The 15,215-nt window shown below is 41.2% G+C and overlaps 1 protein-coding gene across 4 annotated transcripts in view; it reads left to right on the top strand.

The window, feature by feature from the left end:
- Positions 1-14,685, top strand: part of zmym2 (zinc finger, MYM-type 2) — a 34,275-nt gene extending 19,590 nt beyond the window's left edge. For 3 of the 4 annotated variants that reach the window (XM_082507903.1, XM_082507902.1, XM_082507901.1), the window contains 18 exons: positions 1,666-1,816; positions 2,264-2,379; positions 2,978-3,103; positions 3,529-3,679; positions 3,878-4,050; positions 4,145-4,310; positions 4,515-4,543; positions 5,003-5,144; positions 6,153-6,274; positions 6,439-6,589; positions 6,767-6,898; positions 7,780-7,958; positions 8,040-8,232; positions 8,401-8,543; positions 9,467-9,581; positions 10,394-10,636; positions 11,030-11,171; positions 11,530-14,685. In XM_082507903.1, the coding sequence (XP_082364029.1) occupies positions 1,666-1,816; positions 2,264-2,379; positions 2,978-3,103; positions 3,529-3,679; positions 3,878-4,050; positions 4,145-4,310; positions 4,515-4,543; positions 5,003-5,144; positions 6,153-6,274; positions 6,439-6,589; positions 6,767-6,898; positions 7,780-7,958; positions 8,040-8,232; positions 8,401-8,543; positions 9,467-9,581; positions 10,394-10,636; positions 11,030-11,171; positions 11,530-11,764 (2,709 nt within the window). In that variant the 3' untranslated portion in view covers positions 11,765-14,685. The remainder of the gene's footprint in view (positions 1-1,665; positions 1,817-2,263; positions 2,380-2,977; positions 3,104-3,528; positions 3,680-3,877; positions 4,051-4,144; positions 4,311-4,514; positions 4,544-5,002; positions 5,145-6,152; positions 6,275-6,438; positions 6,590-6,766; positions 6,899-7,779; positions 7,959-8,039; positions 8,233-8,400; positions 8,544-9,466; positions 9,582-10,393; positions 10,637-11,029; positions 11,172-11,529) is intronic. The other variant, XM_082507900.1, reaches the window with a different exon arrangement.
- The last annotated feature ends 530 nt before the right edge of the window (positions 14,686-15,215 follow it).

Below are 15,215 nucleotides of genomic sequence, written 5' to 3'. Positions count from 1 at the left end.
TGCACAGTAATGGCAGGTTTTGTAATAAGGCAGATCGCGCTAACATAATATGCACTGTTAGTTGATTATTTACCTGCCGAGTTAACGGGAGAGGACGTACAAACGTTACCGCTGCTGCTGGGTTGAGATTCACGAACCCGGAGCGGAATTAAAAACACGACATTCATTTAAGGTCATCGTGTGTTTTGTGAGCAAATGCTTTTGCATATTCGTAGTGTTTCCTCCCTTAAATGAAATATCTACTTTGCAAGTATTGCAAGTTGTCCTGTTGTTATCCGTTCTCGTAAAGTATAACCAAACTTTTGAGTGTTTGAGCCGCTTAGGTACCATGTTTCCTGCCAGGTAAATGACGCTCCGCAACGTGGTGACGTCATTTGGGGCGACTGGAATCGATAAGGGAATAGTTTGCAAAAATGGCAAACGATTCCAAGGAATTGAAACAGTGGGAACCCATCCCTACATGCAGGGGATTCCTGAACCAGCTGAGCTGTGTATATAGCAAATATTTAAACAGATTTTAATTTTCCAACTCCTTAATACAAAGTGTGTGATGTCCAGTTAATCTTGCAGAAGATTTGTGCGTCCTGCCTCCTACATGCCTTTACTCAGGCAGCATCCCCACCTGAGGCCTGATTTAGACTCCTTTGGGGAATCTTTGTGAGTCTATGATTTAACCCACGTAAGTGGTGGACGTTTATTTATGCTTGTGCTGGTGCATTATGTGTTAATTACCATATGATTGTGTCCCAGTGTTTTTACATGCAGTGCCACACAATAGAAACAAATAAAATGCCCGGTCTTCTTTCCCCCCTGGATCCTTGCTCCTTGTTTTCCATCATTTTTTTTGGGTCCTAAAGTTTTTTGGGTTTTTTTTCACTTCTTTTTTCCCTCATGTTCATTCTGAGTTTCTGATTTTGTTGACATTTGTGAGTGTATATTAATGCTATGATTAGCATGAGATGATTGTGATATTCTCTTATTGATAAAATCAAAAACTGTGGCAAAAAAGTAGCTGGAAAAGCACCCAAGGACTCAACAGTACTGAACCAACCAGTCACAATCGTTGCAGGCTGCGTCAACGCCGTGCGTAGTTATTGTTCTAGGGAGGTGCAAGTCAGATTACACTATAGATTACATTGTAGGGGTTCAGTGTTGGTGTCCCACTGAAGGATAAATCCACAACAAATGAGTGAATGAGAATGACCCTGAGATCTGCCAAACCTTACTATTCTGCCATTGTGTTAATGTTTGTTTTTGTTTGTTTTTTCAAAAAATGTCAAACTTTTCTTACAAATGAATAACAAGGCAAATGGCATAGTCTCAAGTATTCAGTTCCATTTTCACAACATTTGTGAACATATTGTTCTTTTTGTCTTTCAAAGGTTAAACATTCATTTTATTAAGAAAACCAGTGAGTAGTTTTACAGCCTGAGGTCATCACTGCAAGTTTCAGTAATAGTTCTAATCTCTGGGCCAAACGGTGGGAAATGGATCTCAAAACAAACATGTGGACTGTTGAAAGCGTTCATCAGAAGTCTAAGATGCTAGCTTCCCAGAAGGTTTACAAACATTCAAAACATTTTGTTGTTGCCACATTTTGTATCTGTTAGCATGATCAGTTAGCGATGTCTTGTTAAGTTGTGGTGCTTTCCCTGTCTCTCTCAGGCTCACAGTAAACTTGAGAGCTGCCTGTCTTGCAAAACACTGATTAAGACGGGAGAGGTACTCCATAGCGTCGGGGCAGGTGGCACCATGGTCTCCTACTGCTCTGTTAATTGTATGAACAAGGGCAAGCTGACAACAACATCCATCATCAGTGAGTAACCACAATACACAAGCAGCAACTTTGAAACAGCTCTCTCATAATTTAGCTTTCACTTTCAGCCTTTTTTTAGTCCAGAGACTTAACCTAGAGATCCATATTTCTGCACAGGTACCATAAGATGTTGAGCTGGCATTAGGATAATTAACACTGCAAGTGGGGAGCAACATAATAGGCATTTAGTTTGAAAAGTGCTGGGTTGCTTATTGTTTGTGTTCACAATCAAATGATCTCCCTGTGTGAGTGCATTTAGGTTGACTGGTTTGCCGGAAGCAGAAAATGGCTCCTTTGAACTAGTATATCCACACCTGCTCATTAGTTTTTAGAAAACCGAATCACTTTACCAACAAAATGAATTGAGTATGAGAGTTACTTAGAAAGACCTGCGTTTCAGATATGCTTTTATTTCTGTGTTTTAATGCCTAACACCTGTGTGTGCAGGCACAGAGCCCACCTGTCATTTCTGTAAGAGGAATTCTTTACCACAGTATCAGGCCACGCTACCAGAGGGAAATGTCCTTAACTTCTGCAGCTCACAGTGTGTAACCAAGTTCCAGGTGAGACTCATTTCAAACAAATCTGGGCTCTTTAGAAGACATGTTGGCACAGTAGCTGTTTGATGTATCTGAATGAAACCCCTTATTGTTATGTGTTTGATGATGAAGCAGGATGCTGCTGAAATGAGGTAAACGGGTATATTAATACCATTCTGTAAATATTTCAATAACCTGATTAAATTCTGCTCTGATGCCTGTGATACTTATGCCTGTGTTCATACTTATCTATAGGAAGATTGAATACATGTGGGATCTTAATCATAACAGTGGAGATGAGAATCATCAAAGTTGCAGAAAATAAAACCAAGATTATTTTTTCATTGAGCTCAGCAGCTCAAATACTGCAGGTTTCCTCTGTGGCGTCTATGGCCTGATTAGTTTTTAAGACTCATGTTGCATTCATTTACATATCAACGAGGAAACAGATTTTGTACAAACTACTGTGACTTCATGTATTTTTATAATATAAAATTTTCTGTAATACCAAACACGTGTAGAGATGAGCTTGTGGATCTAGCTGAAGCTGGTGATGTGTTTGGATATACCATCAGGATGTTTGTGAAAGCATGCATGTTTAAAACTTTTTGTTTTTAAACAGAATGCTACTCTTCAGACAGCCACCAATGGACAGGCACCTTTGTCCACCACAAACAGCACAGTCAAGCTGAAATGTAACTACTGTCGAGGAGTGTTCAGCTTAAAGCCTGAAATACTGGAGTGGGAGGTGAGACCATCCTTGAAGTGAACCAACGTTCATAAAGATGGAACACGGAGTGCCTCTTGTTTTCTACAAATATCACTCTAAAGCAGTGTAAACTATTTTAAAATCTGCTAAGCTTGTCTGAGAACTGAACTTTTCTTTGCCTGTTGTGCTGCACAATTCCTTTTAAAGGTCTGCACAAGAGGAATGTACGGTTTACGTTAAATTTTGTGCAAATTCACGTCTATATTTTGCATTAGAAAGCATGATGTAGAAAGATAAGTTCCTAATACTGCCTCCTGTGATACAGTGAGTGATGTCATGTGCAGTGAAAAAAGATGGAGAGGTGCAGAAGCCATGGGAGCATTTCTACTGTGTGAAGATGTAATTTTGATGTATCTTAAAACAGAATGGCTGCAGTACGTTTCTCTGAATGTGTGTGCCTTCAGGATAAGGTCTACCAGTTCTGTAGCAAAACGTGTTGTGAAGACTACAAGAAGCTTCACTGTATTGTGACATTTTGCGAGTACTGCCAAGAGGAGAAGACACTACATGAGATGGTCAAGTTCTCGGGGGTCAAGAGACCATTCTGCAGCGAAGGTACTCATCGCCTGTCCTCTTCTCTGCTTGAAGTAGAATTGGCAATTTGATGTCATCCCATGCTGGCTGTTGGCCCATTTAGACATTCATAGTTGTCATTTGAACCCTGTCTCATTTATCTGAAGTCATATATATCCTGTTTGTAAGCTTTAATTCATTTTCTGTTTGTTTTGTTTGTTTGTTTTCTTCCCTCCTTAGGTTGCAAGTTGTTATTCAAGCAGGATTTTATTAAGCGTTTGGGTCTGAAATGTGTGAGCTGTAACCACTGCAACCAACTCTGTAAGAGAGGTGTAACCCGACCGCTCGGAGGTATGACCCGGGACTTCTGCAGCGAGGCGTGTGCCAAGAAGTTCAACGACTGGTACTATAAGGTCTGCTGACACGCACTCCATGAAATACATGTTTTTTCTATGTGGAAAAACAGTGCGAGAACATTAACGAGAGCTATGTCGTCATGTCCACTAGGCGGCGAGGTGTGACTGTTGTAAGGTGCAGGGTAACCTGACAGAGTCTGTGATGTGGAGGTCAGAGGTGAAGCAGTTCTGTGATCAAGAGTGCCTGTTAAGGTTCTACTGCCAGCAGAATGAGCCCATCATGGTCACACAGAAGGGCCCTGAGAATACGACCCTAGGTAAAAACTGTGTGTGTGTCTCTTTGTGTCCCTGAAAGAACCAGGTTTTTGCTTCAAAGTGTCGCTCTTGGACATATCTACATCCTTGTAACAGAAGTTGGTTTTGTCAAATATCAGGAAATGTTATCCAGTGCCAAAAAATGGAAATAAAGTCATGCTTATATGTGAATGTTAGTTGACATATATTCCATTTCTGTCTTACAGGGATTGATGTGCCAGGGGCCAAGCTTGGGGTAAGTAAGAATATTTAAAAGGTGACTTGATCAAAGCACTTGTTTTTAAATCATGTAGCACTAGTTGCCTTTTGAAAGCGTTTTTAGTTCATGTAGCAAAAAGGACCTGTGAGTTTTTGTCATGGCGAGATATCCATCTGTCCACGACAACTGATACTCCTCCTAGGGTATTGGTCAAAGTTTAATCAAACCTATACTCACTGACCACCTATTAGGTCTTAACCCAAACTGTGGTCAAGCTCATGTTTGCTGCTTTATGGGCAATAACCTGCGAAATGGGATGAATTGTAAGCTTGATGAGCAGCTACGTTATTAATGTTCTGGCTCATGTATTTACTACCTAATAGTTTTGAAATGTAGCCTGTGGAACTGATTTACTTCCTGGAAAAACACAGATCTTATTAGTTCATCTAAAATCAATTATTCTTCTGTTGATTTATTTTGTCTTCTATGTTGCAGCTGGTAAACCAGAGCACTGCGGCATACACTGGCGGAGGTTTGGTGAGAGATGTAAAGAACAAGGCGGTGCTCTGCAAACCACTCACACTGACCAAGGCTACCTACTGCAAGCCACACATGCAGAGCAAACTCTTACAGACAGGTAAAAACACAATCGTTAACAAATTCCTGGCACTCATAATTTTAAAATCATTTCTTTGTGTCCCATTAATACAGTCGACCCCATGAAATTTGCAGGGTTTACGATTCTAGAGCATTCAAAAAATGAATATAAATGCCTGTTGTTATAATATAATAAATATGCATTTGGGTGGCACCCTTAGGGCTTTAAGAAGAACAAAACAGGAGAGACAAGAACACTCAGCAAAGCATGCCGGGAATGCAGAAAGGAGAGACGAATAATGTTCTTGGATTGGCTACTTTCAAACCTCCTACCTCTCGGTACAGGGATATTTTGCCATCCCAAGCCGTGGTTTCCTCTTTGAAACAATTGGAGGATATTTGTGCTTTATGCAAAATTGTGGTGGAACAAATATTTGTTAGATTTTAAGGAAAATACGTGAACGACCGAGGACGTGAACTGTGAAACGCAACTTCAGAGGTACGCTGTACGAGTTTGCTTATGGCAGATATGTAGAGCTCATTTTAGTTCTAAGATCTTATACAGTCCAGTTTGATCTCAGGCTGATAATAAAAACATTGGATTCAATTGAATTTTGTCTTCCAATAATTTTTACCCCTCCGTCATAAAAGGCTGATGGGATTTTGTAGTCACGCCACCAGGATGGTGGGTGGCGCAGACACCCAAGTTTGTAAATGTGATAATTGAAAAACGTGGTGACGTAGGATGTTCAGGTTGATAACACTGCTGCATCTACTAAAAAAATCCGATTAGTGTGAATGCCGGTGTCCTTGACCTTAAGGTCAGACAGAGCAAGTTGTTTTGTGGTTTTGTTTTGTTTTTAAATCTTGTGAATGCAATAACTTGAGAACAAGGTGATTTAGGATTTTGGAAATTGGTGTGTCTGCTTGGAGGCTGAGAGGAATCACTGGTTGAAGATTAGACCCTCTGGGTGCCCAGCTCTGGTCCACAAGCCATATGTTTGAAACACCCGGCTTACATAATGATTTGACGTGTGTGTTCCCACAGATGTAGATGATGGTGTGAAGAGGGAGTACGTGCCTGTACCTATACCTGTGCCCGTGTTCATTCCCATGCCTATGAATATGTATTCACAGGTCACTCCCACTCCTCTCTCTCTGCCTGTACCGGTAAGACTTGAGCATACTGCATATGATTTATCCTTGCTTAAAATTAAACTTATAAAATTTTAGAAGGAAAAAAATAATTAAACACAAATTTGCGCAAGCTATAAAGATAAACTTGCAAGTCGGTGATCTGATTACTAATTAATTTGATACCCTGTCCCCTCCAGGTTCCTGTGCCTGTGTTCTTGCCCACTACCCTGCAGGGGGCAGAAGAGATCGTCCAGACCATCAACGAACTGAAAACCAAGGTGCCCTCTGATCCTCTGGAGGACGACCTGATCACCATGGCTGAGGTGATAATAGAGGATCGGAAGCCAGGTGAGCCCACGCCAGGATTGAATATACGGGTTAAAAGATTGCTTATCAGAGAGGTGCCGAACACAGCCCTTATACTAGCTTCTGACGGTTTCTTTATATATGCTGATAAAAAGAGAGAAGTGGAAGAAAGCTGCAGCAAACCATGACAGTGAGGATCTACCCTTCTTTATGATTCAGATGTAAAACCTGTGAAGGTGAAGAGGGAGCCTGAAGGCCAGGAGTCTTCCAGCAGCACCAGCAGCAGCTCTGAGGAAGAAGAGGAGGAGAAGTATGAGCCCGACCTGGACTTGGAGGCAGACTTTCCTCAAGGTAAACGTCTTCTGAGCATGTAGCTGTAAACCTGAGAATACTGGATAAGAGGCACAGAGTCAGGAGCAAGCTGTTTTAAAAGCAGTTTTATAGTATTTTGTGCATTAACAATAACTGCAGTTTTTTTTCTTAACTGTAGTTTTCATCGCTTGCTAAGAATTACTGATCCCCCAAAAAAATAAAATCATACAATTCCTAAGGATAATTTCTAATAATGGCTGTTCATAGCTTGAGCAAACTATTTTTATTAGATCAATTGTTAAGAGCCACCTCTAGTCCTCTAATGAACCTTATTTCAGGTGTTCAGATTACCGATTTTAAGACTTCGTATATTTAATACTGTGCCTTTGTTGCCCACTCTGACCTGCTCACTCGTCCTCTGTGTTCATCTTCCCATTTGATTTCTTGTCTTATGTAACAACATCTGACTACATGGGGTTTTTAATGGATCAGTAGAGTAATTGAGATTAAAATTCTTCCCTCTGGTTATTTCTGGAGCTGCTGTCATCACGCCTATCGGTGTAGAGGTTTTAAGCTTTGGCTTACTGTTCAAAGGAGTATGAAGTCATCAACTGGCCCTGCAATCCAAGTTTTATTTTCCTTCTTTCTTCCTTTTTCTGTGCCTCATTGACATCGATGGTTTTAATGTAAGGATTTTAAAGAGTGTTAATAAGTCGTTACACCATTTTCTGGACACAGTTTGGATCGATGAATCTGTCCGATTTATGTAAACCTGCGTATTGGGTGAATTCCACGTTTTCCAGCTTTAGTTTGCTTGATTGGTTGATTTGCTTTGATTTCCTGGATGTACTTTTTTTTTTTTTTTTTTTTTTTTTAAACCATATTACATGAAGGCGTGTTATTTCTTCTCTCAACCTCAGACCCCGCTCGTGTTCCAGAGGGAAATGATGAGGATATGGGCTTTGCTTTACCTCCAGTTCTGGCAGAAGAGAAGGAGGAACTGAAGGAAGAACCAAAGGAGGAACTGAAGGAGGAACCGAAGGAAGAACCAAAGGAGGAACCGAAGGAGTCAGCACCTCGACCGCAATCCAGGAGAAAAGTAATAACACGTGTGTGCCAGAATATTTTCAATGGCAAACTTAGTTTGATTGTGTTAGTAATGGGTTTGTTTGCCTTGAAGGGGAACAAGAAGCTGGCAGTGGAGGAGAAGCCAGATGTAGCGTCGTCCTCTTCTTCAAATGTAACAAACAGAACCTCAGAAGGACGATCACTGCCTCTCAAAGCTCGCTACGGTATCAATGCCTGGAAACGCTGGGCACTGTCTCCTCCTGATCAGTCGGATGACACCAAAGCACAGGAAAGCTCCAAAGCAGGTACACTGAACCCCTTCATTTCCCACCTGCCCTGTTCATTAGTTACACTAAGAGAGTCCAGGTGCATTCCTTTGCTGGAGAAGAAAAATTGATTGTCCTGTTGGGAAACATAAAAAAAACACTGCATGTTTGCTAACATCAGTTGGTGATTGTTCCTGTCTCCTGCAGCCCGGCCAAAAAGGAACCTCTTGTCAGTGAGTTCAGAGGAGCTGAATGTGGCTCTGTCCCGTTTTGTCAGGGAGGTCTGCAGGCCCAGTGGGGAGCGCTACTCTCCAGACAGCATCCTCTACCTCTGTTTGGGGATCCAGCAGGTTAGTATGAAACGGCTGCCCCTCTCGAGAAGGCAGCAAATCATCAACTGTAAAATTCAACTGAGCATTTTATTTAAATTTTTTTTTAATGTTCATGTCTTGTAGATGTTAGCAGTAGGTTTGTCACAGTAATAGTTTTAACTTGTCTGTCATTACCACATTTCATTAAAAAAATGTGGCCAAACAGAATTCAAAAGCAGGTAAAAAAAAAAAAAATCTAAATACTTAAATTATATACACAAAATAAGAATCGGCTTATTAACCTTTTTAAATTCTAGTGTCATTCCATCTGTAGTAATTTTTTTAGTAGGAACTAATTTTCGAGTGAGGGTTTCCAGTAGGACCCTTAGTACTGGTGCACATTCTTTTCCCCCCTCCTCTCACATGCGAGTAGTCATCGAGCATGGCTGCTGCCTGGAGAGCGGGGTCATTCAGAGAGCTCTGGAGTGTGATTTTTCTGCCACAGAAGTGTAAGGCTGACTTTATCTGTTTGTGGAAACGGATTAATCGGGTTACTTATCGTTGTGTTGGGATATTTGGCTTCAAATGGTTGAAAATGTCTGCCCCTCTTTCCAGGCCTCTTCTTTGTCGATGTTCCTCCCTCCTTTAAAATCGTCACTGTTCAAAAAGGGAATTTAAGGATTTTCTGTGCTCACTACATCTTTGCGGTCATTTTCTTTCGTTTTTTTAATATTTATTATATTATTCCTTTTCCTTTCCCTCAGTCTGACTTTATAGATTAGTGTGTCCATTGATTATAACCATTTGCTGTTCACATCCTGAAAAGCAGTGATGAGCTTTTGAATATGAGGACACGGTTTTAAACTATGTGAGCAACCACAGACTGAAGCTCTGTGATCCTTTCATTTTCTTCATTTTTTTTTTTTTTTAACTGATAGTTTTGTTTTGTTTTTTGTTTAAAGCATCTTCACTCCAAAGGCCGGAAGGATGACCTGTTCAGTGATCCATGCTACCAGCAGTTTGGAGAGGAGCTTAACAAGGTCCTGAAGGACTGGCAGCCCAGTGTACTTCCTGATGGTGAGTGTAATCCTTAGTAAGACCCTCCTTGTGTGCCTGCTCCACTTGGAATTAGCACAGTTTTGAGTACTTTGTCAGATTTTAATATTTCTTTCTGGAAACGATTTGATTAACACGATATTGCTTTATCATGAAACTGTACAGATTTGAGTACTGAATAAAGACTGCAAATCCCAACTTTATCCTCATCATGCAGTCTTTCTCATTCTTTATGTATTCATGAAGTTTCTATAACTCTTTCATGGACATGACCATGGTCAGAAAGCTCATTAATTTTGCCACTTTCACAGCAAGATGGTCTTAGTTTTTCAGGTGACTTTACATACTGTATTTTGACATAAACTCATGTCCTAAATTCCTCATTTTTCAGCAGCAACAATGTGGATGAAAAAGGCAAAAACAGATCGTCTCAGATGTGAGACAGTATCTCATTGCAGTGTGGAATGTGGAAGCTATGATACTTGCTAAGAAACTCATCCCACACTGATAACGATGACACTGGAAAGTGTGTTTGAATATATTCTTGTTATCACCAGCTAGTGGCACGGTGCTGTTAAACAACCTGTTGTGTTTCTCGATATTCTGAGCCGTGTCCAGTGATTATAACTCTTCTGCTGTTCACATCCTGACACGTTGTGATTGCACTATGATATAATATGAGGACACCGCTCCAACACGAACAGGTTCCATGTCTGCACAAGTAGTACCCAGGTAGAAAATTATATTTGGCAGATGTAAATGGTGGATAAAGACAAGAAAGAACTGATGAGTGTTGTAGATGTTGACTGTGGAATTGGATCGTCTCTCTTTAGGCTCGCTGTGGGGTCGAGTGGAGGAGCAGAGCTTGTGGAGCAGTCATCATCTCGGGGAGCAGAGTCCTGCCGCTCTGCTGCGCTCGCTCGTTTACCTGAACACCAAATACTTTGGCCTGCGCACCGTGGAGCAGCACCTGCGCCTCTCCTTCTCTAACGTCTACGGCCCAGACACACTCCATCCTGTTACCAAGGAGACCACAATCTGCATCCGCGTGCCTTCCGTCTCTCAGGATCACCATGGTGAGGCTGGAAAATGCATCATGTTGATATGCTTCGTATATATTGGCCATAGAAATTCTCATCTAGCTGTGATGGACGATTGAACTTCCTGTTTGTGAAATTCACACATGCACATTATCACAAGATGTATAATTTAGCATTCAGTGATTCATAGTTTTTATGTCCACATTAGATGCTGAAACATTTCTGATTTCATATCCAGTTTGTTAACATTCAGAGCCAAACAATTCAAAACCATAAATGCCCGTGGACCTCTGTTTGTGTCTTTCAACTTGATTTTCCATCATCTACAGTTCAAAACAAGTGTTAGTGGTTTCTGCATATGTTAGTTTTAGACGCAGAACCTTGAGGAAAATTTTACAAAAATTTCCTTTCTGTCTGTTGGACGATCAGTGCAAACAGAGTCGAGGAAGAGAAAACGAAAGGTCGAGGACGACGAGCAGGAGGAACGCGACAGCAACTCTGGCGGCTCCGCCCAACGCTGCCCGGCTAAGAAGCACGAGTGTCACCTCTATGAACTCTACAGATCCAAGTGGTGGGTTCAGTGTTTTTACTGGAATAAATCTTAAGAGTGGCTGTAAAGTAAAGGCTTGAGTCCTGTGATTAGAACTCATTGCTGTTCACATCCTGAACTTCAGTGCTGACTCTTTAAAGATGAGGACTTGCTATAAATTAATGTCATCAAAATTTTCTCCTAACTGTTCAAGAGGAAACTGAAACCAATACATGCATTCATTTTCTCCCTCCCCTGTGCTCTTTTCCCTGCACTTTTCTCCCTTTTTCTACAATACCTCCTTTTTGCTTGTTTCTAATACTTTTCTTTTTTTGTTCCTTCCGCTTGCCTTTTTTTTTTTTTTTTTTTTTTCCCCTCCTCCTTACCTACCTCCCTGCAGTCCTCTCCCGTTGCAGAAAAGCCTAGATGTGTTTTATGTTCAGCCGGATCCGGACTGCAGCCCAGATGACCCGCTGTGGTTCAGCTCCACACCGCTGGACCGACGAATCCTGGAGAGCCTCCTCATCAGAATCCTCCTCGTCAGGGACATTTACTCAGACAAACAACTTCTGGAGGAAAACACGGAAGAAAACACGGAGGAAGAGGGTGGGGGTGAAACAGTTGGAGGGGAGTAGCAGTTGCTTGGACTTCTGTTCGTAGAGTCTGCAAAGACAGGAGAGGAGGGGGACACGTAGGGTATATAGTAGAATGTCCTCTTCACCTGTCTTATCTTGTAGTCCTCGTTTCCCTCTTCACTGACTTGCTGTTTCCTCCAGGTGAGGAACATTTACAACAGAAAAAGCAGAGGCTGATTAAAAGTAGTGGTCAACAAGCAGCCCAAACTTTTACTTCTGCCTCAGAGAAGAAGCTTGAGGAGGACAGGCATAGAGATGAACTCCGATAAATATGAGGATGAGAGGGGATGAAGAGCTTACTGTCACAATTAAATCAGGTAGAAAACGTGTATTGACAGTTATATTTTCATGACAGAATTTTCTGTTGTGCATTTCCATGGAGTCTGAGTGTGTCCATTATGCTCAAGCAGCGTAAAAACATTAAAGATTCGACAGAATCCCACTTTTTAAGAAGTTATAGCAGCCACTGGGAGACCACAGGGCAGTACCAAGCATCACAGAGGCAAAGGGACACAGTTGAAACCAAAATTACCACCCAGAATGGGAAGACAGCAGGAAGAAGTGCTCCCCAGCTGTGCTGTTCAGAATCCCATCGTTGAAGCAATTGGCAGTTCAGCTTTAAAACAAACAAACAATAAACACTCCTGGTTCCAGTTTAGCATGTCCATGTCTGACAGAAAGATCGCAGCTTTGGCCGCAGACATCTTTTCAGTGAACGTAAGGGTGTCATTTTTGTGTTCAAGTAACATTTGGTTTAGACCTGAGATTCATGCTTAAGTAGAAATTTGGTGTTAAAGTGCAGTCAGACTGCTTTTAGCCTTGTGACATTTTCACTCATTCAGTCACATCGCTAATGGCAGCAGTTGGGTGGAGAGCGCTGACGTTTATCCCCACTGCTGCTCGAGCTGTTTACACACACAAGTTGTAAAACAAGAAGATACAGAATCGCCAACAACCTTGAGATTTTGTGCAAAACACAAACACCGGGTAAAAATTGGAAGTTGGAGCAAATGTCTCTCGATTCATTCTGAAAATGAACATTGACTAATTAGTGTCTGACTGCACTTCTGTGTCAGTTTCCTTTCTTGTATTTAAGTTGGCATCACACAAGAATCACTTTCCTGCTTTCCAGCTCTGGTCAGACTTAACCTTTGACAGGGCAGATGTGTTTGAGTGTGTTTTTTTATTTTATTTGTTTTTGTCGGTATTGTAAATGTGTGCCACCAATGATGTCAAAGTCAAACTTTAGGTGTGAGAAATTTTCCCTGCATTAAAGTGGAATTTTAGAATTTCCAGTACATGTGAGAATGCAGCACAAGATCAGCACCCTTTTTGTCCCATTAACTGCGACCTGTTGTATCCCACATGTTCATTATGGGCCGCTTTCATTCTCCCATGAACCCACACGCTGCTCTTCCTTTGTCAGTACTGCTCTCAGGCTAAAACCGCTGCACCACAGGGGGACTTCAGCTCACAAGGGAAAGGAGTCAGGACTGATCCCAGGACAGGAAAGGGTCTGACTCACTGCGGTGCGGTGGAAAGGCTCCCTGCCAACATGCTGCGTTTCTTTATTGGACATTAGGGAAACCTCCATTCATGCAATGTAGCATTACATGCTTACTAAGCCCAAATTGGGTTGCTTTGACGTGTAAATATCTCAAAGGCGAGGCGCTTGTTTGAGATGGAGACGACACAGAGGAACACTGTAGTTTGGGATAAAGAAAACGAATTTGAAAACCCGCCTCCTGAGAAGCCTTGTTCTGTTTTTTGTTTTTTTTAAATACAGCTGATTATTTATTTCTCATTTTATTAGTTTGACTGTATCCTCTTTACACATGGGTTTGATTTTCTTGTTTTTAAGTGGGGATCATTTCCTCCTCTTGCCGTTCATTGAAAATTTGCTGCAGACCTGCACCCTCCCTGCTCCTTCTCTCCCGTTAAAAGAATTCTGGTGAATGATGAAGGCCGTGGATTATACAAAGTTTAGCAACCCACTGTTTGCCCCTGTGTTTGTATTTGTAGTTTACTTTCAATTTAACTTAGTTTAAGTACTGAGCATGTGTTAAGTGTCCTGTTCTTTGCTTTTGTAGAGCGGTAACACTGCAATGCAAAAGCTTGCTTCATGACATGTAATTGGTTAATTTTTTTCTTTGGTGAACTGAACTTGTTTTTTAAGTTACACTATTTTTTTTTCTTTTTTTTTTTAAACTTGTTCTCCCTTTTTACGATTTAAAGTTTGATTAAATTTCATCAAGTAAAAATTACATTTAAAATTCCAGGTAATATAAGATTTGGAGTTGAAAATGAGATCGTGTAAAAGCTTCCACAGCCATTCCTCAAAATATAAGGAATGTCCTTTTAATGCTGAGTTTGACGTTTCCATGAATGCAATCAACATCTCAAATATATCGCTAACCTAAAACTTGTCCTCGTGCACAATCCACATCACACCCACCTGACTGAAGAGGATTTAACTGGTGAACAAAGTCAGGGAATACACTTCCAGAGTTTTATTTTCCCAAAAGAGTAGGTGCTCCTGTTCATTTGTACAACTGTTTGCATTTATTGGGCTGAAACTGCAGCATGACATTTCAGGAAGAACCGTTTGTATTTGGATGGAGAACACTGGTCACAATTTCTGACTCCAGATCAGTGTGCTTAGAACATTAATTTCGTCTGTGAAAGTTTGAAACAGACCTTGGATCAGAGGACCCCAATTAAGATGGCTGACTCATAGGCAGCAGCCAAATATGCCACAGGTTTGGACCTACAGAAGATGCTGTGGCTGGCTTTAATGCCTAATGTGAATGTGCCTATCTGTATATACTGAAAGTGAGTGACTGTGACTTGAGTCTGATGCTATGTGTGTGGGCTGATATGCTGATACGGTCATGTTAAATAAAGAAGTCATTTTCTAACCAGCTTCTTGATTGTGTTTGGATTTATACACACAGATGCTAAATGTAGAAAGCTTATTATACTGTTTTTATAAACTGTATTTAAAATTGTTATGCAAAGTCCTTTTACTAGAGGTGAGTAAAACATTTGTTCTTTTCTAAGTATAACTAGCATCTTTATTCTAAACTAGAAAGGTCAAGTGTTTAATTTAATACACTTTGCAGTATACCACAAAGTCTGGAGCTGTGGCTTCAAGGCGCTTGGTGCCTGTCGCGGTGCTAACCCCAAACCAGATCATGGACACCAGAGGGGGAGGGGGCTGTGAAGCTCATGGAGTCCTATTAGGCATAGTTAGCTTGTGGGACTCTAGAGGCAGCTGACAGGTAAGGTCAAGGAAAAAGTGCTTTGGTCAACACTGATTCTGTTGATAACTTTAATGGGTAAAATGTCTAGACGAAGCCAAGTGGCAGAGGATTTCCAGTTTGCTGACCTCAGAATCCCATCTCTGCTCTTCACAGACGATGTGGTTCTTCTGGCCTCCTCAGGCAGTTGA

Source organism: Aulonocara stuartgranti (genome assembly GCF_965226115.1).
Source record: "Aulonocara stuartgranti genome assembly, chromosome: 16".
Classification (NCBI taxonomy): Eukaryota; Metazoa; Chordata; class Actinopteri; order Cichliformes; family Cichlidae; genus Aulonocara; species Aulonocara stuartgranti.
The sequence above is the reverse complement of the archived record's forward strand: the minus strand, read 5'-3'. Positions and strand labels throughout refer to the sequence as shown.